The sequence below is a fragment of the Hemicordylus capensis genome, chromosome 2 (assembly GCF_027244095.1).
Source record: "Hemicordylus capensis ecotype Gifberg chromosome 2, rHemCap1.1.pri, whole genome shotgun sequence".
NCBI lineage: Eukaryota > Metazoa > Chordata > Lepidosauria > Squamata > Cordylidae > Hemicordylus > Hemicordylus capensis.
In genome coordinates, this window is record NC_069658.1 from 331,127,724 (window position 1) to 331,151,064 (window position 23,341).

At 45.9% G+C, this 23,341-nt stretch overlaps 1 protein-coding gene across 5 annotated transcripts in view; it reads left to right on the forward strand.

The window, feature by feature from the left end:
* UIMC1 (ubiquitin interaction motif containing 1) overlaps positions 1-23,341 on the forward strand; it is an 85,171-nt gene that overhangs the window by 4,005 nt on the left and 57,825 nt on the right. For all 5 annotated transcript variants that reach the window (XM_053292811.1, XM_053292812.1, XM_053292808.1 and 2 more), the window contains exon 2: positions 8,308-8,462. In XM_053292811.1, the coding sequence (XP_053148786.1) occupies positions 8,308-8,462 (155 nt within the window). The remainder of the gene's footprint in view (positions 1-8,307; positions 8,463-23,341) is intronic.

Sequence of the window (23,341 nt, forward strand, 5' to 3'; positions counted from 1 at the left end):
TGAATGGGTGTGTTTTTCAATTTCAAACACAGGACAGCCTTATTTGGTTAGGGGCCAAAATAAGGGCTTGAATGTTCTGAACAAAATGAACTGAGCAATGGATTTCAGAAAGCTATAGATCCTTTTGCAAAGGGCTGGGGAGATGTCTCTAATCAAATGGAAATGTTTGAATTGATGTTCTGTGAAGCTTTGCAGTGGTACTGAATGGAAATATTTTCAAGATATGTTTTCTAACAATTATGCTTAAAGGAGTAGGCTAATTTGAGATGTGCCTTAGACTGACTGAGATTGCTCAGTGTTCTCTGGCAATCATTCGACTTGGTTACAGGCAGATCTAAAACAACAAAACTACATTCTAATAGCTGGGGAACATGCCAGGGTAATGACCATCTTAAAGAGTGAGCTTCAAACCCAGGATTTTTTAATTTGAAATAAGGCCATTAGAATGCCATATCTGGCATCAGAAGAGCAAGTGTCTTGGGCCCAATTCAAATATTATTTATCTCATATGGAGGCCACTGAAAATGTTATGTATTGATTTATTTAATTGACATCCTGCTCTTTCCCATGGGCTCATGTGGCTTGCAGCTATTCTAAACGTTACTGCTTCTGTACCCAAGAGACTTGTGATCTAAAAAAATTTAATAATTCAGAGAATAAAAGAAGCTAAATAAAATCAAAATGACACTGTAAATATGAAATCCATTTTAAAGGAGGGAGTAACTTGCAGGGGAGTGGGCATGCCCTCAACTCCTGCCTGTGGCTTCCATCAGCATCTGGTGGGTCACTGTGCGAAACAGGATGCTGGACTAGATGGGCCTTGGGCCTGATCCAGCAGGGCTGTTCTTATGGGGGGAAAGGAGAAGACATGAAGAGTCCCAGGTGTTGTGGCCGTATTACTAGAGCTATGTGCAAAAGGTAGAGATATTAGCTCACTGGTCCTGGAATGCTCCTTCCTTTTCTTTCAACTGCAGCATCAGTTGCCAGTGGTGAGGCTGGGCTGTGATGGGGCCAAGCTCATTTCTAGGTCAGAATCCCTGAAGCTCTGCCCAGGGTGTGGGGGGCATAGATGTTGACTCCCAGGTCCATGTGGCACAATTGGTATTGGGCTTACCACACAAGTCTGTCCAGAACCTTATGGCTTTCCATGGATGGGATGACTGATGTGGTCATCCCAATGCAAACTTTACTTTTCGCTGTGTGGAGTTCTGCCATGCAGAAGCAGTTTTCAGCAGCCTTGGTTAGTCCCTTAGAGACCAACTTGATTATTGGGGCACGAGATTTCAAAGGCAACAGCCTGGGGACAGAGCTCTGTACAAGCAACCCATCTTAAACCTAAACACATTTTCTTGGAAATAAGTCCCTTTGATTTTGATATTTTCAAGGTATGCTTAGATTTCTGGTCTTTGCAAGGGGAAAAGACTTGTCTGATGCATAAAGTATGAATATGAAGCTCTGCACTTCCGTGCCTTTATTCCCACTTTGCTGCTGTTTGCTCTTTGAGCCCTGCAAGCATTACAGATCTGCTGTATACTGGAGAGAGACTTGAATTTGTTTTCTATTTGTAATGGCTGTGTGCATCTAAAAAAAAAAAAGATCTATTGGATTTTACCAGATTTGTGATCCACCCTTCTTGTTCTTCATTTTGTAGGCGGCCCTCACATTAAGAGAGCCAGCATGGTGTAGTGGTTAGAGTGCTGGACTAGGACCGGGGAGACCCGAGTTCAAATCCCCATTCAGCCATGAAACTAGCTGGGTGACTCTGGGCCAGTCACTTCCCTCTCAGCCTAACCTACTTCACAGGGTTGTTGTGAAAGAGAAACTTAAGTATGTAGTACACCACTCTGGGCTCCTTGGAGGAAGAGCAGGATATAAATGTAATAATAATAATAAAATAAATAAAGCCTTCATTTGAAGATGCAAGACCCTGCAGTAGGCTGATGTTGGATGAACTGTGCTTGTAAGAGTCTCATTAATCTTGAGCAATCAGCAGTGACCTAAAATGTGATAGTGTGGACCCTTTCTGGAAATTTGGTAGCATTAGCTATATGTTACTTATGTATGTGTCATCCAGATTTTTGTTAAGGTTTTCTGGAAAGTGGATGCAATTAAACACAGTCTTTGGGGGCTGCTGTGAATTTGTTAGTGTTTGCAAAGCATGTTGAAACTGGAAGTAACTGAGGAGGGTTCTGTGTATTATGTTTGAACACTAATGAATGCAATAATGAGGGCTTAGTCGATGGTGCTGATTGTTAGCAATGTATTTATCATTCCTAAGGATGGGGTAGCAGCTCAGAAATCAGCAGCCTGTAGCTCAAACCTCTCAAAAACTCATTTGGGGATGAGAGTCATTCATTTTTGGCTTCGTTTTTGAGCATTTTAAGCTGTCACAGCTTGGCAGGTCTAGTGGCTGCAGTGTCAAGATTGTGAATTATCCTGCTGGTAATTGTTTTCTTATTCATCAAAGTGATAGATGATTATGAGAGAAAATAGCAAAAAACCATAAATGGGGCATTTTCAAGGATACCCCTGAAAAGTGCAAGTTCTGACATGAAATGCACATGGGTCCGCTTATTAATGGGTCACCTTGGCTCTCAGTTGAAGGAAAGAGAGCAGTGTCCTTATAGTGCAACCCAGTGTGTGTTTAATCAGAAGTCAGTCCCATTGTGGCAGCAGGACTTACTCCTAGGTAAGTGTACATAGAATTGTAATATTTGGATCTCAAGATGAAAAAGCAGATAATTAGAAAACCTTTCTGTGAGCCAACATCGGAATCAGTTGCAAAGTACTTAACTCTTTGATATGTTCTATTACACTGAAACAAAATACTGGCCTTAGTTAACAGCAGATGCCAAGAGAGAAAATGAGAGGGAGATATGAAAACAACTGTTTCAGTGCTTCCTGACTAGCCTTGGTCTCTTAATTTATGCTGTTGAGGGACTTCAATCCCTTCCATTTCAGAGCGGCAGTGGTGTAGTTAAATCTCTGTGTTGTCTCTTTGCAAATGTAGGGATGAGTGAGTCATTGTACCTCCAGTTAGTGCTTCTTAGCAATACACTATCTAATGTGATCTATCAGGCAGAAGATGTAGTGCAGTATCAGAGGGAGTTGAATTCTGGTGTGAATGTTGTTTTTGGCAGACTTGCAAGTGCCCTTCCTCTGTCCATTTCCTTGTATTTCAGATGCATAGTCTGATTTACTGAATGTGAAGCAACAGTAAGACTGAATTTTACTAAACTGTCTTCCATGTACTGTCTGCCTATTGCTTTAAAGGACATAACGGATATAAATTGGAGTGGTTTGTGCCGTCTTCAAGTGAAGAATTTGTCCATTCAGACATTATGTTGTACGCAGTGGTGGCTGGTGACTCCTGAGAGGGTGTGTGTGTGTGTGTGCGTGCGCGCCAGGCAGGGCAGGTGATGGGCAGAGCCAGGGATAGTGAGAGATAGAGCCAATTGTGGCCTTCTGTCTTTCGCCAAGCCTTGCCATGTCCCCCCTCCCTGACAGACACACACACACACAGAGCCATCCCTAGCAGGGTGCAGGGTTGGCGGTGAATCAGCATTTGCAGGGCCTCCTTAATGTTTCATATCATTACAGAATCATACTGATTGATGACATATAGTGTGAGTGAGGTTTTTGGACATGTCCAACCAGCTTGGACATATAATGCATTTCTAAAGAAATACAAATAAAAAGCACAATACATGCTTCACAGATCTCAGACTTTCTGGTTTGCAAATCTACCTGAGCATAGTGCATTTATAAATAAATATATATATTCTATATTGTTCCAGAGGTTTTTGTAATTTTCTGCCATGAAACAAGCCACATAAGATTTTTTGGATGGGTTTTTTAAATTCAAAAAAATATTTAAAAACCAACCATTTGTCCAGTCCACTTCAATTTAAATATACATATTCCTCCCACCATGCCCTATATCTGCTCAATACCAAAGCCCTATGGCAATTCAATTTCTAACTATTTGGTGGGTGGTGGGGGAAATAACCACAAAAAGGAAATCACATCATACCTCCATTACTAAGCAGGCAAAGGCTTGGCTCGGCTGAGGGTCTGCAGAGAGATGTGGTGGGCAAGGGAAGCCAGCACTAGACACTGCTTGCCTGCCTCCTTCCTTCCTTCCTTCCTTCCTGAGCTTCAGGCTTCAGAGAGGCCTGCATGGAGGCCTCTCTGGGAGCCCTGCCCACCCGCCGAACAGCTGAGAGAGAAGGAGCTCTAGCAGCTTGCCTCAGAGCCTTTCAGCCTGTGCTGCCTATCCACACACAAGATTGGCTCCAGCTGGGCTGCATGTGTGGAAAGGTAAGTGGCTGAGACTGGGGGAGAGAGGAGGGCGGGCTGCACTGTAGTGTGCCCAGAGTGGGGCCAGTGCCAGTGCTGGGCTCAGGGCAATCACACCGATCAAAGGACAGCCCCCCCCCACACACACCCAAGTTCCCTGCTTTACTAAGCCTGTTCTCTCTTTCACCAAGCCTCTCTTCTCTCTCTCTCTCTATCTCACCAACTCTTGCCATACCTCATTTCTCTCTCTCAAGTCCCACTCTCTCCAAGCCTTTCCCCCCTCTCTCTCCTCAAGCCCCCCACCAAACCTTACCCCCTCTCTCTAACCAAGTCCCCACCTCACCAAGCCTATTTTCTCTCTCTAAGCCTTGCTGTCCACCCCCACTTTTCTCTCTCTCTCTCTCTCTCTCCCTCTCTACCCCCAAACAAAAACAAACACAGGAAGACTTACAACAGCCAGCAGAGAGCTTCCTCCTCCCCCTAACTTCCTATTTTGCTCTTACTGGCTGGAACAGCTTGCTCATCAAGCTGCTCCAGCCAGTCTGATTGCTAGGGGGCGCAAGCCTGGTCCTGCCCCCAGAAGGCAGTAAAAATGAGTGAAAAATATATTCCCTTTTGGCTTCAGGGGCTGTATTTTCAATCCGATTTTTTACTTTCTTGAGTGGGCAATGCCAGGAGCCACCCACTAGGAATCAGAAGGTGGAGCAGCTTGATTAACAGCTGTTCCAGCCAGGAAGTTAAAGGCACTGGGAGGAGGGTCTGGCGAAAGCTCCCTGCTTGAGATACTTCTCTGGCTGCTGGTAAGTCCAATACACTGCTGGATCCTGTTTTTGTTTGTGGGGACATGGGGCATGACATAGCCTGCCCCGTTCTTACTGGCCAGCTGCCCTTGGTTGTACGAGTATACAACCAAGGTGAGAATATTGGAGAATTAGATGGTCTTGATAGAAATTAGGAGATATTGGTCGAAATTAGGCTTAGAAGAGCTGGTCTTGTGGTAGCAAGCATGAATTGTCCCCTTTGCTAAGCAGGATCCACCCTGCTTTGCATTTGAATGGGAGTCTACATGTGAGCACTGTAAGATATTCCCAGAGCAGATGCGTGCAGGTGGTTCCAAATTCCTTCCCTGGCTTCTCCAAGATAGGGCTGAGAGAGACTCCTGCCTGCAACCTTGGAGAAGCCGCTGCCAGTCTGTGTAGACAATACTGAGCTAGATGGACCTATTTACACACATAGAAGTTCAGAGAGAAGTTTAGGGATTCAGGAAGTACAGGTTCTGAATCCAGTAAGCTTTGAGCACATGAAGCTGCTCCCTCAATCTTCTCTTCCCACATAATTTCTATCCTGCTAATTTCTGTTTGTGGCTTGTTTGTGAAAGGCTGTAGACAGGAGTTCAGACATAACTGGAACAGACATTTCTAACTGCAATTGATGTCTGATGGTCTCCTCTTAAAAAGTTCTGCCCATTCTCCCTTGTTGTCCTTTGTCCCTGGAGCTTTCTCCAAGAACACTTATGATGCCACCTCTCTGACTCCTTTCAAATATCTCATCAAAGCCTACTTTCACTATAGAGTCCTTCTTTGCTTAGCCATGCAGTTGTCCCCAACCACAACAAAGCCTACATAAGCATTACTGCACTTGCTCACATTTATCTTTTGTTACTCTTCCCTCTCCCATCACTGTTCTTTCTCTGCTGTGAAACTCATTGGGCAAGGACCAATGCAACTTTCTGCTGTAAATTTACATTGATCCCCACCCCACCCCATATTCCTATCAAAGCCTTTCCCCATCATTTCTTCACACTCTGGCATGACCAGGAAATGGAACACAGGGCAGAGCTATGCAGATTGAAGTAATCTCAGTTCTCAATGGCTTGTCTTGTGTTCTATGTAACAAAAATAAAAGGTTTGCCTATGATCAGGAAGACAGGGGAGAGAGGGCAAAGATATCCTTTGCTTCAGATGCTCAGATTACAAGGAGCAAATACCAGCAGCAGTGTGTGACTGAACTTACTTTCCTTATCCCATAATCTTTCATTACTTTCTCCCATATAATTGACTGGCTACCATCCGGTCTTAGGAGAAAAGGAGATTGCTGCCTTTAAGGTCCATTTCTGACCTGGCTCTCATGAGAATTCTGCAGGGTTTCTTCCATATGTCTTGCAATGTAAATCCTTGCAACCTCTATGGCTTATGTAAATGCAAGGGTTGTGTGTTCTTGGCCCTCAGACTCTGGAGATTGTTTTATCCGTCTTTGTCTGGAGCTTTTACTTTGCTTTGGGTTCCCCAGGACTTTTTCTGTTGCATTTTCTGTAAACTGCCTGGAGATGTGTGTATTTTGGCAGTATACAAATGTGTAGAAATTGAATCCGGTCTTCCCTATAAGAGCCTTGTGAGGTAGGCCAGTGTTGTTCTGTTGCACGTATGGGGCTGAGGCTGTGAGACAGCAGTTTGCTCAAGCCCTCTGGTGAATCTGTAGCTGAGGGGAGATTTCAACTGGAGCGTCCCTGCTCACGCTCTTAGCCACCACCATTGTCTCACAGTATGGGGCTGAAGACTTCCGTGCATTTCTGCCTTGTCTGCTGCTACTCCATCCCCCTGACCACTTGTCCTGCTCCCTCGTCCCACTGTCCTGGTGTGAACTATTTAGATAGGTGGAGAGTGCAGAACCTGGAGTTATGTGACTGGCATGCAATGCTTGCCTTGGGCCCACTGGGAGAGGATTTGGGTGCTCAAGTAACCTCCCTGCCAGTGCAGTCCATTTTTGAGGACTGGGCAGTGTGAATCCATGTTGGAACCCATCCAGTAGGTGGGTTCCTTGACCATCTCAAAGGGATGCCATGCAGCCTAGTTCAGTATCTGCACTGATAGGAATGCAGTCCCAGATTCTCTTCCTGTCTGTACAGCTTTCATGCAACGAGACCTTGTCTTCCCTTCTCTGCACCTTTTTGACTTCCTTCCTGTTGTGTCCTTTCTGTACAAGGTCTCAGAGTGAGAGGTGTTATCAGAATGTTTGATTGTGCTGTGGCCAGTTTGCATGCTGCACCAATTGCCAGAAACGCTTTGGAGAATGGAGAGGAAAAGCATTTGCCATCTTGCTGCTTCTCTCAGTTGGCCAAGGGCCCTAATCAGCTTTCCTGGCTGTGCTTTCGCTGCTAACACTTGTTGTGGAGCTCTCTTGCTATGTATAGTCTGGCAAGGAAAGACATTGCCGAAAACTCTCACTCTAATTGCACTTGCACCTGCCCTCCCCTCTATTTCTCATAAGTCTTGTGGTGTTAATAGTCAGCTGGTTTTTCCCTTTCTGTTGCTGGTAGCCATAGCCTCTCCCACCAGAGGGCACTGTAAGCACGCTCTTTGACAGAAAAGCTGAGGCCATAAAAGGAGAACCAAGTGTCCTTGACTTTCCTCTCTACTTGAAATTGAGTCTTTTTGCTGTTCTTCTGACCTTTGCCTTATTTCTACAGTGCACCTTCAAGCTGTTCCTCTGTGAGCATGTCTGTATCATTTGGAAAAAAAAATCACGCAGCTCTTCTCCCATGCCTAGTTGAGTGAGAGAGCTGGCAATTGATTCTGATGCTTTGGCTTTGCTTTCTACAGTGCTGAACCCTGCATGATCCACTGTCCCCCTCTCAATTTGTTCTGCATCAGTAGTGGAGTAGGAAGGGAGCTAATAGGGAAGTCCATGGATTTGGGATGGAGGGCTGATATTTCCTGGTGTGAAACGTATGGTTTTTGGCAAGTTGTGATATGCTTTTTTACCAATGGCTTTGGAACATGCCTTTAGCCTGTGTTTTCCAGCATTTTCAAAGCTAATTGGCTATGTAAGTAGTTATTAGTTGGATGAGCAGGGATTTCTGGATGTGACTTCTAATAACTCTTAAATCTATGGGCCTGGAATGAAATTTCAGAAATGCTTAGGGTGTTTTGCCTCAAAGTAACAAGGCAGCAATCTGTTAGGGGAAAATGAACCAGAACTGATGAAAACAATTTTTTTTTTTTGTTTCAGTGGAAAGGATGCCAAAGAAGAAGAGGAAAACTGCAGATGGGCCCGATTCCCAGACCCAGGATCGGAAAGAAGAAGAGTCAAGAGGACTGTCCAATACCAAGTTGAAGCGCAGTTTTATGGATGCATGTATTGTTATATCTGATAGTGATGGAGAGGTGAGTGGTCAAGAACCCTCTGGATTGGGGGTCTGTGTGTACGCCAGGGCATTTCTGTAGAAGAGTTCATTCTGCCTGGAGCTAGGTAGTAGAACTTCTATGCCATTGTCCATTACATCTTTTTGGGGATGTTTAGGATTGTTTAGAACATAAGAACAGCCCTGCTGGATCAGGCCCAAGGCCCATCTAGTCCAGCATCCTGTTTTGCACAGTGGCCCACCAGATACCGCTGGAAGCCACAGGCAGGAGCTGAGGGCATGCCCTCTCTTTAATTTCTGTCCAAATAATTATCTCACATACGTGACATCTAAGACTCATCAGAGTAGGTTTTTGACATTTCCTGTCCTTCTATTTTAAATGTTAGACTTCAATGTTGTTTGTTTTGAGGTTGGTCTCATGGCAGCATGTTTAAGATAGATACTCAAAAACATACTACTAGGGTGGGGGATCAGTGTCTCCTGTAGTTTGATAGGATTCATTCTAATCTCTGTAGGTCAAAAACAGCACCTTGAATTCTGCCAGAGAAAATGGTTGAAAGCCAAGCCCTGAAACACTGAGGCAAGTCACCTCCATCGGAGGGTGTGTGTGTGTGTACCACCAGCTATAGTCTTCTAGAAGTCTATCATGGCCCCACATACACATCTTTTGCCATAGTCCTGCCTTAATGTTATGAGAGGAGTAATGACAGCTAGCAGGTCCAAATCTGAAAAGAAAGGGTTTCAGTCTTTCATCAGCCAGTGCTAAATAAAAGAGCTTGCAGATACCACAACCACCTGAAGTTCTCTGAGCACAGCATTTTAAAATGTAGGAGTAACTCCTGAAAGTGTACCCATGCTGTGAGAATTTGCCGTGAGGGAGAAGAAGGGTAGACTTCTGTAATGTTGGTGATGATGCTCAATTCTTTCCAAAGGCAACTGAATGTAGTATCCATCTTTTAAAAAATATATATTGTAAGCTACTGATGGCCTCAACCAAAGAAACCAGCACTTCCAGAGCCTCTGCAAAGTATAGTTCAGCTGAACTATTTGAGGAGATTAACAGATGACCTGTCTGGAAAAGAGTCACGTTCTATCAGGTGTGACAAATTTATGTTTAACTGTCAGGACCCAAATGTCAAGCTGTGGGGCACTTCATAGAATTCAATAATGAAGATCCTTAACTGTTATCAGTGCCAATAGTGGTGGTGTTTACACAGGTTCAGGAGTTAGCAGTTGTATTACTGATTCTGGTCAAGGTCTGATTCCCCACAATCTGAACTTAAGTTCTCAAAATGACTAGGAGAACAACTAATTTATCATTGTATGTTTGCAATTTGTACATCTTTGTGCAGTACGTTTTACTGTAAGGATATTTATACAATGCCAAGCAATTTCAGCTTCTCTACAGATTATAGATCTTGCATCTATTTTCCTTAGTGAATAGTATTGATAAAGAGATGGTTATTATATGAAAAGGCTAAAAAGAAACCCCATAGCTATTAAATGCTGGGGGTTGCGGGGGAGCCTTTGCAGCAGATGCTATTGGAGGTTATGTCTGCACACCTATTGGAGATCATCCCTGCTGGGAAATGCCTTTAAAGAGCTAGATCATATAGCTGTGATTATTCCTTTGTGCTAAACTCCCAGCTTGGCAAATATGCTAAGCTAACTTCAGATTTCCACTATGTTGCTCATCTTTATGCCGAAATCTGCAAGGAAAGAAGAAACCAACTGCTTCAAGAGAGCCTACTGTACACAGGAGATCAGGGCCTATTGTTGGCCACAATTATTTATCTCTATGTGTATGAAAGCAAAGAAACAAAACATCCCTTTACATGCATCTATAAAAATATTAGGCACTTTGGCTAAACAATATGTTCAGGCCTATAAACAATAAATTCTAGTGACATAATCGCTCATATTACAGAACAGGATATGCTCAAGGAGGCCATTAAAGAGCCAATTAGGTTCTGTTTAAGTGAAAACAGTTCACAGCCAGTTGAGTAAGTGGATTTATTCTGTTTGCTCTGTTTTCAGATGTGGGACTATAAGCTTGCATTCTCATTTTCTCTCCTGAAAAAAATATCTGTTTCTTGGGAATTATGAAAAATATGTCTGACTCCTGAAATGTTTCCTCAGACTTGCCAGGCATGCAGTACAAAATTCAAGCCCTGAATCCCATTCTTGTTGCCTTACCGTAAAAAGGATGTAATAGTTTGGATAAGCAGCAGTTTTAGAGAGGTGTAGATTCTCAATTCATCTGGAAACTGTTTGAATGTGGTTCCTTATGATTCAGAGCTTTATAAAAGCAGGCTCAGAAATCAGAGGTTCAGTGGACTCTTTCTTTGGCAGCCTCCCGACAGATCTCTTTAGAACAAGCTTCCAATACTCCTCCTGGGCCAGGATGTTTTGTAGCAGTTGCAGCTGGGAAGTCTCCAACATCTCACTTTTGATGATCTCTGGCAGACTGAATCTCCCTGGAATTTCTCAGTCATGCTTTATTGTCAAACCCTTCTGTGCAATTTTGCAAACTTCTCCCTGCCCCCTTTTTTTTGCTCAGGGCTTTGTTATAGCATCTGTTAAGGCTAATCTGGAGAAACCTTTCTGCCCAGTGGCCTTTCTAATCAATACTTATTGTATCTGCATAGTGCAAGCTGAGGACAACAGCAGCTTGAGCCTATCTCTGCAAATGTTTGACAACTTTCACCTCTGTTGACCATAAAATACTGTTTGCCTTTTAAAAAAGTGTGTGCATGAATTGTTCAGTAATTTTAAGCTGAGTTCCCTCCAACATATTGCTCTGTTACATTTGTATCCTACCTCCTGGGCCAACCTTTTCATGAGGCTCAGTGAGACGGTTGCCTCAAGCAGCGTGTGTGGGTGCTGCCGCCCTGCTTGCTTGCCCCCATCACTTCCTCTGCTTCCCTTCCATTCTACTGGGGTGTACTTCATGTGGGCACTGCCTATCACCTGCTGCTGCTGCTGCAGTGGCTCCCCTGTCTGTCTGTCTGTCTGCCGCCTCCTCCTTCTGGAAGGAGGAGCTGGCAAGGGTTGGATCTGACCCTTGCAGGGCTTGAAAGAGGCATAGGGCAGAAGAAGGGGCTTCCAGTAGCCCCTCTTCACTCTCTGTCTCCTTTAAAGCTTGCAAGGATCAAATTGGGAGCTCCCAGTCTGACCCTTTCAGGCTTTGAAAGGGTATGGGGCACGAAGAAGGGAGGGACTGCCACACCCTTCCTCACCTCAGGTGGCCCAATACCTGAGCTACCTCTGCCTACCCTCCTCCAAGAAACTCGGGAGAGCTACTTAAGACTCCCAGACACCCTGTGAGGTAGGCTAGGCTAAGAGACATCAACTTGCTGCTCACTGCACTTCACAGTCAAGAAGGATTTTGAACTTGAGGTTTTTCATATCAAAGCCCAACATTCTGTCTACTGCACCATGCTGGCTATTGCTATGATATTTTCCCATAAAACAAGCGTCAGCTTGAATTTCAGGTAGTTGGCCTTACAGTAGAACAGATTATTGGGAAATGATAATAAAGCTAGCAGAAGAATGCTGTTGAAGGAAGATGGGAGAAAAGAAGGATATGAATATGACAAATATTTATATTCCGCTTTTCAGTGAAGGTCCCCATAGTGGTTTAGATATATCTATATACAGTCATCCCTTGCCATTCGTGAGGGTTCCATTGTGGGGAAACCTTGCAGTTGGCTAATTCATGGTTGGAGAGCAACAGAAATACTTTGTAAAGAGGGGATTAGGGGAATCATGGTTGGGAAAAGACCAAAAAATACAGTGTTAAATAGAAAAAAAATCACCCTCTGAGCCCTGGAAATCACACCCTGACCTTCAAAAATTCCAAAAATACCCACCCCCAAATTGTCCAAAAATCTCGCCAAACCGTGGATACTCAGGTCACGATTGGCAAGACCTGCCACAAATTCCCAGTTGCGGATACTTAAAACAGTGTTTGGGAAACCCGCAGTTGGCAAGGGATGACTATATAAAATTGAGTGTCTGTCTGTTCCCTATACAATCCCACACTCTTTGAGCTATCAGGACCAAACGTGGCACAGTGACTTCCTTGGACCCTACAAGTAACATAGGGTACTCGGGAACCTTGACAACTACCTTGAACAGACAGACATACAACAAGCAGATCCACAAAACAGATATGGATGCAATAAGAAAGAGAAATTCTGACCAAAAGCCTGAGCAATGTCGGGTACTTAAAGCTAGTGATATAAATAAATAAATAAAATGGCTCCCTGGCCCTAAAGGGCTCACAATCTAAAAAAAGAAATATAAGAGAGACACTGGAGGGATGCTGTGCTGGGGATGAACAGGGCCAGTTGCTCTCCCCTTACTAAATAAAGAGAATCACCACTTTTAAAAGATGGCTCTTTACTCTGTTAGGAGGGGATAAGAGTTGCAGCAAGGATTCTCAACATTGGATCCCCAGATGTTATTGAACTTTAACTCCCATAATCCCCAGCCAGGGCCAGATTAAGCTAGTGCGGGGCCTGTAGCATATGGGCCTGTCTCAATTGGTATCGGGCCCTACCCACGTGGCGGGACACACTCTGGATCTGGTTTTTGCCGACCAGGAAATAAATGATCTGGAGGTGGGGGAATTTGAGATCTCTCCCTTGTCATGGACAGATCATCACCTGGTGGGGTTTAGTTTGACTGCTCCGTCTGCCCTCTGCAGGGGTAGTGGGCCGATTAAGATGGTCCGCCCCCGGAGGCTTATGGATCCGCTTGGATTTCAGACGGCCCTCGGGGAGTTTCCAGTGTCCAGAGCTGATGACCCTGTCGAGGCCTTGGTTGATCTCTGGAATGGAGAGATGGCCCAGGATGTTGACACGGTTGCCCCCAAGCGCCCTCTCCGGCTTGGTGGAGCCCGTTCTGCTCCTTGGTTTTCCTCGGAGCTTAGGGCGATGAAGCAACTCGGACGACGGCTGGAGCGACGCTGGAGGAAGAGTCGTCACGAATCCGATTGAACACGGGCTAGAACCCATTTTAGGGACTACGCCGTGGCGGTGGGTGCGACGAAGAAACGTTTTTTCTCCGCCTCCATTGCATTTGCTCAGTGCAGGCAAACAGAGCTGTTTCGTGTGGTGAAAACATTGCTCCACACATCCCCCCGGACAATGGGGGAGGAGTCATCTACGGCTCTTTGTGATCGCTTTGCCTGTCGCTTTGCAGATAAAGTCGCTTGCATCCGTGCTGACCTGGACTCCAGAGTTTTGGCAGTTCCGGCAGACGTGCCTCTGGTACCATCTGGTCCCATTGTTTTGGATTCTTTTCAGTTGGTGTGGCCTGAGGATGTGGACAAGATCCTGGGCAGTGTGCGGGCGACTTCGTGCGCTCTTGACCCTTGCCCTTCATGGCTAATAAAAGCTGCCAGGGAAGGGACAGGCAGATGGCTGGAGGTGATCGTTAATGCTTCGTTAAGGGAGGGCAGGATGCCATCGTGCCTTAAGGAGGCGGTGGTAAGACCTCTGTTAAAAAAGCCCTCCCTTGATCCCTCCAACCTGGACAATTATAGACCTGTGTCTAACCTTCCCTTCTTGGGCAAGGTGATGGAGCGTGTGGTGGCGTCCCAGCTGCAGAGGGTCTTGGATGATACGGATTATCTGGACCCTTTTCAATCTGGCTTCTGCCCCGGGTATGGAACTGAGACTGCCTTGGTCGCTCTAGTGGATGACCTACGCCGGGAACTAGACAGGGGGAGTGCGTCCCTGTAGGTTCTGCTGGACCTCTCGGCAGCGTTCGATACCATCGACCATGGTATCCTTCTGGGCCGCCTCTCGAGTATGGGAATCGGAGGCACTGTGTTGCAGTGGTTCCGGTCCTTTCTTGAGGGGAGGGTCCAGAAGGTGGTGCTGGGGGACTGCTGCTCGGCCCCGTGGCCGTTGGCCTGTGGGGTCCCGCAGGGTTCGGTCTTGTCCCCCATGCTGTTTAACATCTACATGAAGCCGCTGGGAGAGGTCATCCGGGGATTTGGACTGAGTTGTCAGCAATATGCGGATGACACTCAGCTCTATCTCTCCTTGTCATCTGATCCTAGGGAGGCGGTGGATGTCCTGCATCGGGGGGTGGAGGCCATGATGGGTTGGATGTGGGCTAACAAACTGAAATTGAATCCGGATAAGATGGAGGTACTTTTGGTCAGTAGGAGAGCCAATCGGGATGAGGAGATTTTACCGGTTCTGGATGGGGTTGCACTCCCCTTGAAGGAGCAAGTACGCAGCTTGGGGGTACTACTGGACCCGGCTCTGCTTTTGGAGGCTCAGGTGGAGGCGGAGGCCAGGGGTGCCTTTGCACGGCTTCGGCTGGTGCGCCAGTTGCGTCCCTTTCTCAAGAAGGTAGATCTGGCCACGGTTACCCACGCCTTAGTCACGTTGCGGCTGGATTACTGTAACGCGTTCTACGTGGGGCTACCCTTGAAGAATATCCGGAAACTGCAGCTAGTGCAAAATGCGGCAGCGAGGGTTTTATCTGGAGCTGCCCGCTGGGAACATATCACCCCCATTTTGAAAGAGCTGCACTGGCTGCCGGTTCGTTTCCGGGTCCAATTCAAGGTGCTGGTTTTGACCTTTAAAGCCCTAAACGGTTTGGGCCCGGGGTATTTGAGGGACCGCCTGCTCCCAAGGGTTGCTGCCCGCTTGACTAGGACATCTGAGGGGGCCTTGCTCCGGGTGCCGACAATGAGGGAGGCCCGGCTGTCGTGCACTCGGGACAGGGCCTTCTCTGTTGCTGCCCCTAGACTCTGGAATGCTCTCCCGGTGGCCATTCGTTCCTTGGACTCCATCACAGCTTTTAGAAAGCTTTTAAAGACTTGGCTTTTTACCCAGGCTTTTACATAATCGTCTTTTACTGCTGTTCTTGTGTGTTTTTATCTGTTGTCTTGTTTTTATGCTTGTTTTTAGCTTGATGTTTTTACTGCTTTTTGCTGTATGTTTTTAATTTTTGTAAACCGCCTTGGGGTTTTCTTTTAACGAAAGGCGGTATAAAAAATGTAAAAATAAATAAATAAAAATAAATAAATATGTTATAAAGGGGCCCTACATATTAAAAAATGCACATAAATATTAAAACATACATTATTTACTTGCATAGTAAAGTAATTCAATTTTTTCATTTGTTATATTTTGGAGTATGGGAGACCAAGCCACAAACTTACACTTACTACAACAACAGTGAACATTTATATACTTTTTTCCAATCAAAATTCTCAAAGTGGTTTTTATAGAAAAATAAAGAGTGGATAGATTATTCTCTGTCTCCAAAGGGCTCACACTCTAAAAAGGAAAATGTGGTAGGCACCAGGAACAGCCACGGAACAGATGCTGTGCTGGGCCTTCTCTTAAAAGGCACATTTAGCAGAAAAGGGATATTTTATCTAATATGGACCAAAAAAAACAGGTAAAGTTTTAACTTTAATTCCCAGAGTTTTTGATTTAGGAATGAAAACAAACATGCCAAGGAAAAATGAAGGGCAAGACTGGAAAACGGCACAAACCATATAGTCTGTTAGTTCTGCTATCATTTAAATCTACAATCTAGCATATAGAAATAGTACAGCTGGAAACCTATGCACCTGATAAAGATCTGCAAGTAATGGCCCATTACTTGTTGATGGGGAGGGGCGAACTACAGCTGAGCTGAGCCAGCTAATCGGAGGCAAGTGAAGTGAGAGCAGGTGCTCACTGCAACCACGGCGGAGGCAGGAGTCAACAGAGCCCACTTCTCAGCACGCTCTTCACCATGCACCAAGTAGAGAGAGCAGAAAGGGCAGTTGGAAGCCGGGTGTGCGGGGCCTCCGAAAATGCGGGGTCCGTAGCAAATGCTACATTTGCTACTATGTTAATAGCAAGAGCAAGAGCAATAGCACTTACATTTATATACCGCTTTATAGCCGAAGCTCTCTAAGCAGTTTACAATGATTTAGCATATTGCCCCCAACATTCTGTGTACTCATTTTACCGACCTCGGAAGGATGGAAGGCTGAGTCAACCTTGAGCCCCTGGTCAGGATCGAACTTGTAACCTTCTGGTTACAGGGCGGCAGTTTTACCACTGCGCCACCAGGGGCTCTTCACCATAGTCCCCAGCCCCAGTGGCCTTTGGTTGGGGATTATGGGAGTTGAAGTCAATAACATCTGGGGACCCAACGTTGAGAATCCCTGCAGTAGAGTATTGGATGATCATCCTTTAGGACAGTATGTTGCAGTGCAGGTTGACTTGCTTGTGTTTGTGATGGTGTTTGCTTGCATTGCTTGTACTGCAGTTGCATTTAGTCATCTGATCTGCCCACTCTTATATTAGGGTTGTATCATATCTCCCCATGCAGTTAGTTTATTTCTGGCAGCCGGGCTGCCCTGAAGCGCAGCATGACCTTGCTTTCTAATTCCCTTCTTTCCCTTTCATCTTTTAAAAAACAAAACAGAGAATTATGAAGTTATGACTGAATTTGTAATATTGACAAAAATATAATTGGGGGTACTGGAAAAAGAGATCCACATGGTGAGATATGTGTTTATGCCTGTTTTCTTCTGTAGTTCTTTAAAAAATTTCATAGGGTGACATGGCAAGCTAAGCCTCTACAGCTTTCTAGTTATAAGATACACAACTGTCTTACACTGGGTCAAATGGTTGGTCCATCTAGCTCTTTACTGTCTCCGCCAACTGGCAGTGGCCCTTTAAGGTCTTATTTGTATATTTGTATACCGCCCAAAACTTGTGTGTCTGGGTGGTTTACAATAAAACTATATAAATTACAACAGAATAAAAAGGTTAAAATATTACAATAATTTTAAAACACAATAATTTAAAAAACATGTTAACTATTAAAACAACCTTCTATTTTTATATATATATATATATATATATATATATATATATATATATATATATATATATATATATATATAAATAAATTCTCTAAGGCATACCCGTGGCTAATCCTGTGTGTGGCAGCTCTTGTGAGAGTTCGCAAGCAGAAGCATCATGGTGATTGGGCAGTGGGGATTCCATATGCAGATAGGGAGGAGGAGCCTGTGATGGTTAAGGTCAGTTGGAATGCAACTGTTACTGGTCAGAAGATGTTCTTGAGTGTAGAGGAGAGGGAAATATATATAAAAAGGATAGTGGGCAGGGGTCTGTAAAGAGAGGGGTTGTGAGGGAGGAAAGAGCCCCTTCAGGAGAAGGAGGCTGCCGTTGTGTGAGTTGGATGAGGAAACAAGATGAACAAGGTCTGTTAACTCAGGAAGGGAGAGAGAGAAGGGAGGGTAAGAAAGGCAGAGGGTAAGAGTGAGTGGAGGAGAGAGAAAGAGAGAAAAAGAAGGTAGGGGAAGAGAGAAAGATGGAAGGGCAAGGGACGGGCCCAAGCCTGTCAGCAGCCTGAGGGGAACAAGCGGCCATGGCGCCACCTATTGGCAGCAAGGAAGGGCCCAGTCAACCACTGCTGCTGTTTGGGGCTACTGAGGTCATTGGCAGAGGCAGGCAGGCAAGGGATGGGCCCAGCCTGTCAGCAGCTTGAGGGAAACAAGTGGCCAGGGCAGTGGCAGTAGCGAGGAAGGGACCGGTCAACCGCTGCTGCTGCTCAGGTGAGGGTGGGGATGTCTCTGGGGATGGGGCTGCAGCTTGGCCAATAGGCTCCAGCAACACTGTAGCCGCAACCAAGAGGGGTTAAAGGGATGGAGAAGTGACCAACAGGGGTGAGTAGGGTGGAAGCAACCGAAAGGAGGAGGAAGAGCAGGAGTGCAGCTCAGGTGAGGGTGGAGAGATCTCAGAGGTGAGTGGGGCTGTGACGGGGTGAGAGAAGCAATCAAGTACTAGCGCGCAGATGCTCTGCGCAGGTTAAGCTAATATTTAATTAAAAGCCAACAGATGTATCTTTAAGGACTTTTTAAAAAATTGTCAGAGATGGAGAGGTTCTTATTTCCGCCAGCTTATTTCAGCTTTGCATTCCAAAGCCTTGGGGCAGTAACGGAGAAGGCCCGTCCCTCAGCAGCCACCAGATGAGCCTGTGGCAACTGCAGACGAACCTCTCCTGTTCAATGGTTCCTCTAATTTTTTTCATCGCTGTGCAGAATGAGTTTTGTTCTGGAAGGCAGTATCAAGGCAGTGTGTGTGCACGTACATTTAGAATGGGGCCTTCCTGATTCAACCTGAGTGGGATCTAAAACAAACTGAGCGGATATCCAAAAACTTGTGAGGGCGCACACGTGCACATTCCTTATAGGGAACAGTGCTCCTGATGATCTCAGTGGGCAGTGGGGTTCATGGCAGAGAAGACATTCTCTTAAATACCCAGCACCTTGTATTTGGCCTGGTAGCTTATCGGCAGCCAGTGTAGCTCTTTCAGTACTGGAATAATATGTTCTCTCCAAGACAACACAGAGACCAACCTGGCTGCTGCATTCTGGACCATCTACAGTTTCTGGACTATGTATAAAGGCAGCCCCACATAGAGTGCATAGCAGTAGTCAAGTCTGGAGGTTACCAGCATATGTACCACTGTTTTGAGGTCATTCATCTCAAGGAAGGGAGTATCAGTTGGTGTATCAGTCAAAGCTGATAAAAGGCACTTCTGGCCACTGCCTTGACCTGCTAAACCTGAGAGGTTTAGAGTCAGAAGCACTCACAGACTGCGCACCTGTTCCTTCTGGGGAAGTGTGACTCCATCCAGAATAGGCAGATCACACCCATCTTCCGGGTTGCTACCCCACACAATAAGTATCTCCGTCTTATCTGGATTCAGTCTCAGTTTATCCCTCATCTAGCCCATCACTGGCTCCAGGCAGACATTTAGGGAGGTTATGTCTTCTCTCGATGATGTTGACATGGAGAAATAGATTTGGGTGTCATCAGTGTACTGATTAATACCCTGCACCAAATCTCCTGATGGTCTCTTCCAGTGATTTCATGTCGATGTTAAACATCGGAGACAATATGGGGACCTGAGGGCCACTATAAAAAAGTTCAGATGTTGAAGAATGGTCTCCAAGGGACACCATCTGGAACCTACCCAAGAGGTAGGAGTGGAACCATCGCAAAGCAGTGCCTTCCATCCCCCTCAGACACTTCAGAAGAATACTGTGGTCGATAGTATTGAAAGCCGCCAAGAGGACCAAGAGAGTCACACTCCCTCTGTCAATTTCCAATTGGAGATCATCCATCAGGCCGACCAAGGCAGTTTCCTCTTTATAGCTCGTCTGAAAGCCTGTCTGAAATGGGTCTAGATAATCAGTTTCTTTCATCTAGAACTGGGAGGCCATCACCCTCTCAGTTACCTTGCCCAGCCATGGAAAGTTGGAGATAGGCCTATAGTTGCTTAATTCTGAGGGATCTAATGTAGGTTTCTTCAACAGTGGTCTAATAATTGCCTCCTTGAGCCAAGGGGGCATCTTGCTTTTCCTCAGAGAAGCATTAATGAAGTTAACAAGACCCTCCCCAATAACCTTCCTGCTAGATCGTATAAGCCATGTAGGGTATGGATCTTCAAATGAGCATGGATCTCGGGTATGGATCTTCAAATGAGCATGGATCTTCAAATGTGCTCTGTGTTGTAATCTGTTGAATTCAAGACAAGTCTTTCTCCACTTGTGCTCTAGCCATCTACCTTGCTACTTCAGCCCCCATAGTTCTTTTGTATACCAAGGGGCTAACTTAGAAGCGGGTCAGAGAGGGCGCTTCTAAATTTAGAAGTGGGTCAGAGAGGCAAGGAGGCATCCTGCCCTCCCTCAGAGAAGCATTGATAATCTCTACCTGTCCTTCTGCAACAGCCCCCCTGCCAGATAGTGTAAGCCTTGTTGGGCAAGGGTCTAGAGAACAGGTGGTATGCCACATCGTTCCAAGCAGCTTATCCACATCCTCATGAGTCACAGACTGGAACTGATCCAACCTAACCACATAAGAGGAGTCACTGGACACCTCATTATTGGACATTGCAGTAATTGTGGAGTCTAAGTTGGCCCGAACATGAGATTACCCCCACCACTACCTGCCCAGAGATCATAGACTATCCTGTACAATCGGGTTGTGTTTGAGGCATGTTCAAAGTAGGCAGGAAGTAGTCAAATTTTAAGGCTTGCTTCCGGCGCCCAAGGGCGCCAGTTGCCAGTTCCTTTTCTGTCTTGCTCGAGGCAGCAACTCCAGACAGAGAGCTCAGTGTTTTTTTGACTACCAGCTAAGAGCCTTTTCCTTTCTCTCCTTTCTTCCTGGCCTTCTACCTCCCCCTTCCCCCTCCCAGATTGTGTTGAGGTGGGAAGGGAGCCGCTACAATTAGGAAGAAGACCAAAACATTATTTTTTTTAAAAAAGTTCTTTATTCAGCTAATCGGCATACTTCAAAACATTTTGCCTTTCTTTTCCTCCCGTTGGGCTCAACATTCCCCTCCCCATAGATCCTTCCCACATGGGGGGCATGCTCCAGGGCGCTCTCTCTCTCTCTGAGGGCAAGGGTAAGCTCCAAAAACTTCACCCGATGGAGCTCCCATCCTTCCCTAGATCAGTTTCTCCTACTAGCCTTCCCACTGCCTCCTCCACTGTGACGGGGATGATAACGTCAGAGGCTCTACCAGGCAAAAAGGCACTAAAAAAAAAAAAAAAAACAAACATATGAAGGAAGCAGCTCACAAGCTGAAAAAATCTTTTTTAAAGACCCGCATCGCTGTCCTCTGAGGTTTAGTGAGTGGCTAATCGTATAGGCAGTCTGTGCCCAAAAGCTTCCGTGGCACCTACCCCTACTCATGAGGAGACCCAGGAGATGCCGCAGGGAAACACCACCATCGGAGATGCTACCCCTGCCTCACCAATTCTGGGAGGCACTGGGGAGCCTCAGACTCTGCTCATGCCTTCTCCACCGGTTTCATCACCCCAGGCTCCTGCGGTCCTGGCTTCACCACTCGTTTCTCAGCCAGCAGACCAGCTAGACCCCAGAGAGGAGCCTGCACCATGCCCAAGCATGCTGGCTTCCACGCCAGTCCCCGCAGCTGCTGACAAAGCCTTCAGCACCAAAGCCCCTTGACCAGCCTCCGCTACAGCCTCTACACCCTGCTCCAGGACTGAGCGATCAGGAACTGGCTCTGCTGACCTTGCCCGATCTAACCTCATACTGAGTGGTGGAGGCTCCCCATTACCCAGTTGGTGACTGCCCAGCAGGCCCGCCGGGCCCAATCCTGTACTGCCCCTGGACGTGGCCGAATGGCTCAAGGACTTTATAGTGAAACAATGCCAAGCTATTGTCCTACCCACTAACCCACAGCCTCCTCAGCTATCCCAACCCATCCATTTTCCCTGCCCCCGCTAAGAACCCCAGAGGAGATGGAAACATTCCATCCTCCCCAGATTCTAGCCCCCTTTCATGGGAAAGGGGCAAGTTTATCCCTAGGCATAGGGTTCCGAGGCTCAATAGACGGGCCTCCAGATCCCTCCAGATCCCCTACGCCTGACTTTTGGCCACCTCCCCCCAAAAGGTCTTCCCAACCAAATCCCCTGGAGGTGCGCAAGTCTCCACCTCCAGTCCCCTGAGCCTCTGATGGACCCAGAATACCCATTCAATCTCCATGTCCTTCTGCCCCTGTGGCATTGGAGTCATTGTCCCCTTCTTCCTCAGACCATTCATCCTATCCAGACACTCCAGGGAAATAAGAAGGCAGATTCTCTGTGGAGGAAACTCCTGAACAGACCTCCATTTCACCCTGCCTCCCCCCGTCCCCCACCAGCAGATTTTGAAGTCCTCCTGGCCAAATTAAAATGAACCATCAAGGATGTGACTACGGTAGAGGCTACCCAGGACCCCTCCTCCCTAGATCAGGAGGTGTTCCCTCTTTCATCTACTCCTAAGCCAGGTCTTCCCTTCTCTCCCATTTTTAAAAATGTAATGATGGTGGAGTGGAAGGCCCTAGTTTCTTCCCAATCTGTAGGAGCTTGTCCTAGAAAGATGTACTCTCTCCCACAGGAGATCCAGTCACTAATTGCCATTCCATAAGTAGATTCTCCAGTAGCCCAACTGGTTTTAAACTCAGTCCTTAGCACAGAAGGCCAGGGACAACTTAAGACTACAGAAGACAAATTATTATTATTATTATTATTATTATTATTATTATTATTATTATTATTATTAATTTATTAAAAATATTTATACCCCTCCCCTCCAGTGCAATACTGCTTGGGGTGACTTACAACAATAAGATAGACACAGATACAAGTAATAAAATAAAAAAAATTTAAAAGTCAGATTAAAAACAATTTTACGATTTTAGGAAATCCCTTCCCTGTGTTCTAAAACTTTTCTTATTCTATGCTATTTGTGCTAATCTTCTTCCTATTTAGGCTACCAATGCCTTTTTTACTTCTCTACACTGTCATTATCTCTCTGCTCTCTTTGCAAATGGAGTCACGGAATTCACGATTGGCGCCCTCTGGTGTCGGAAGCAAATTTGACTACTTCCTGTCTGATTCGCGCATGCCTCAAACACAATCCAATTGTACAGGATGGCCTATGAACCCTGGGGAAAAGAACACAGTAAGAACCAATGTTCCTTTTCCCACAAATAAGTCATTAAACACATCACAGCGGGTAATCAATGGTTCCAGGTTACCCGCTGGAATTCAAGGGAGGAGAGGTACTTACTTACTAGCCCTCTCATGACCCTGAACAACTCTGCCAGCTGCTGTGACATGAGCAGAATGTGAAAATGTTCTGTGTATTGTCCACATTGTGATACATTTCTGGAGCTAATGTGCCCTAAAAAGGAGGGTTTTTGTTTAGGTGTTAATGGAACTGCTCTGGAGTGATTGATGGAACACCCCTAAATGCGTTCCGGTTTGTGTGAGGGAATTAGTGAGCTAAAGTGGAGCAGTCCCACGTCAGAATAAATTGGTGCAAA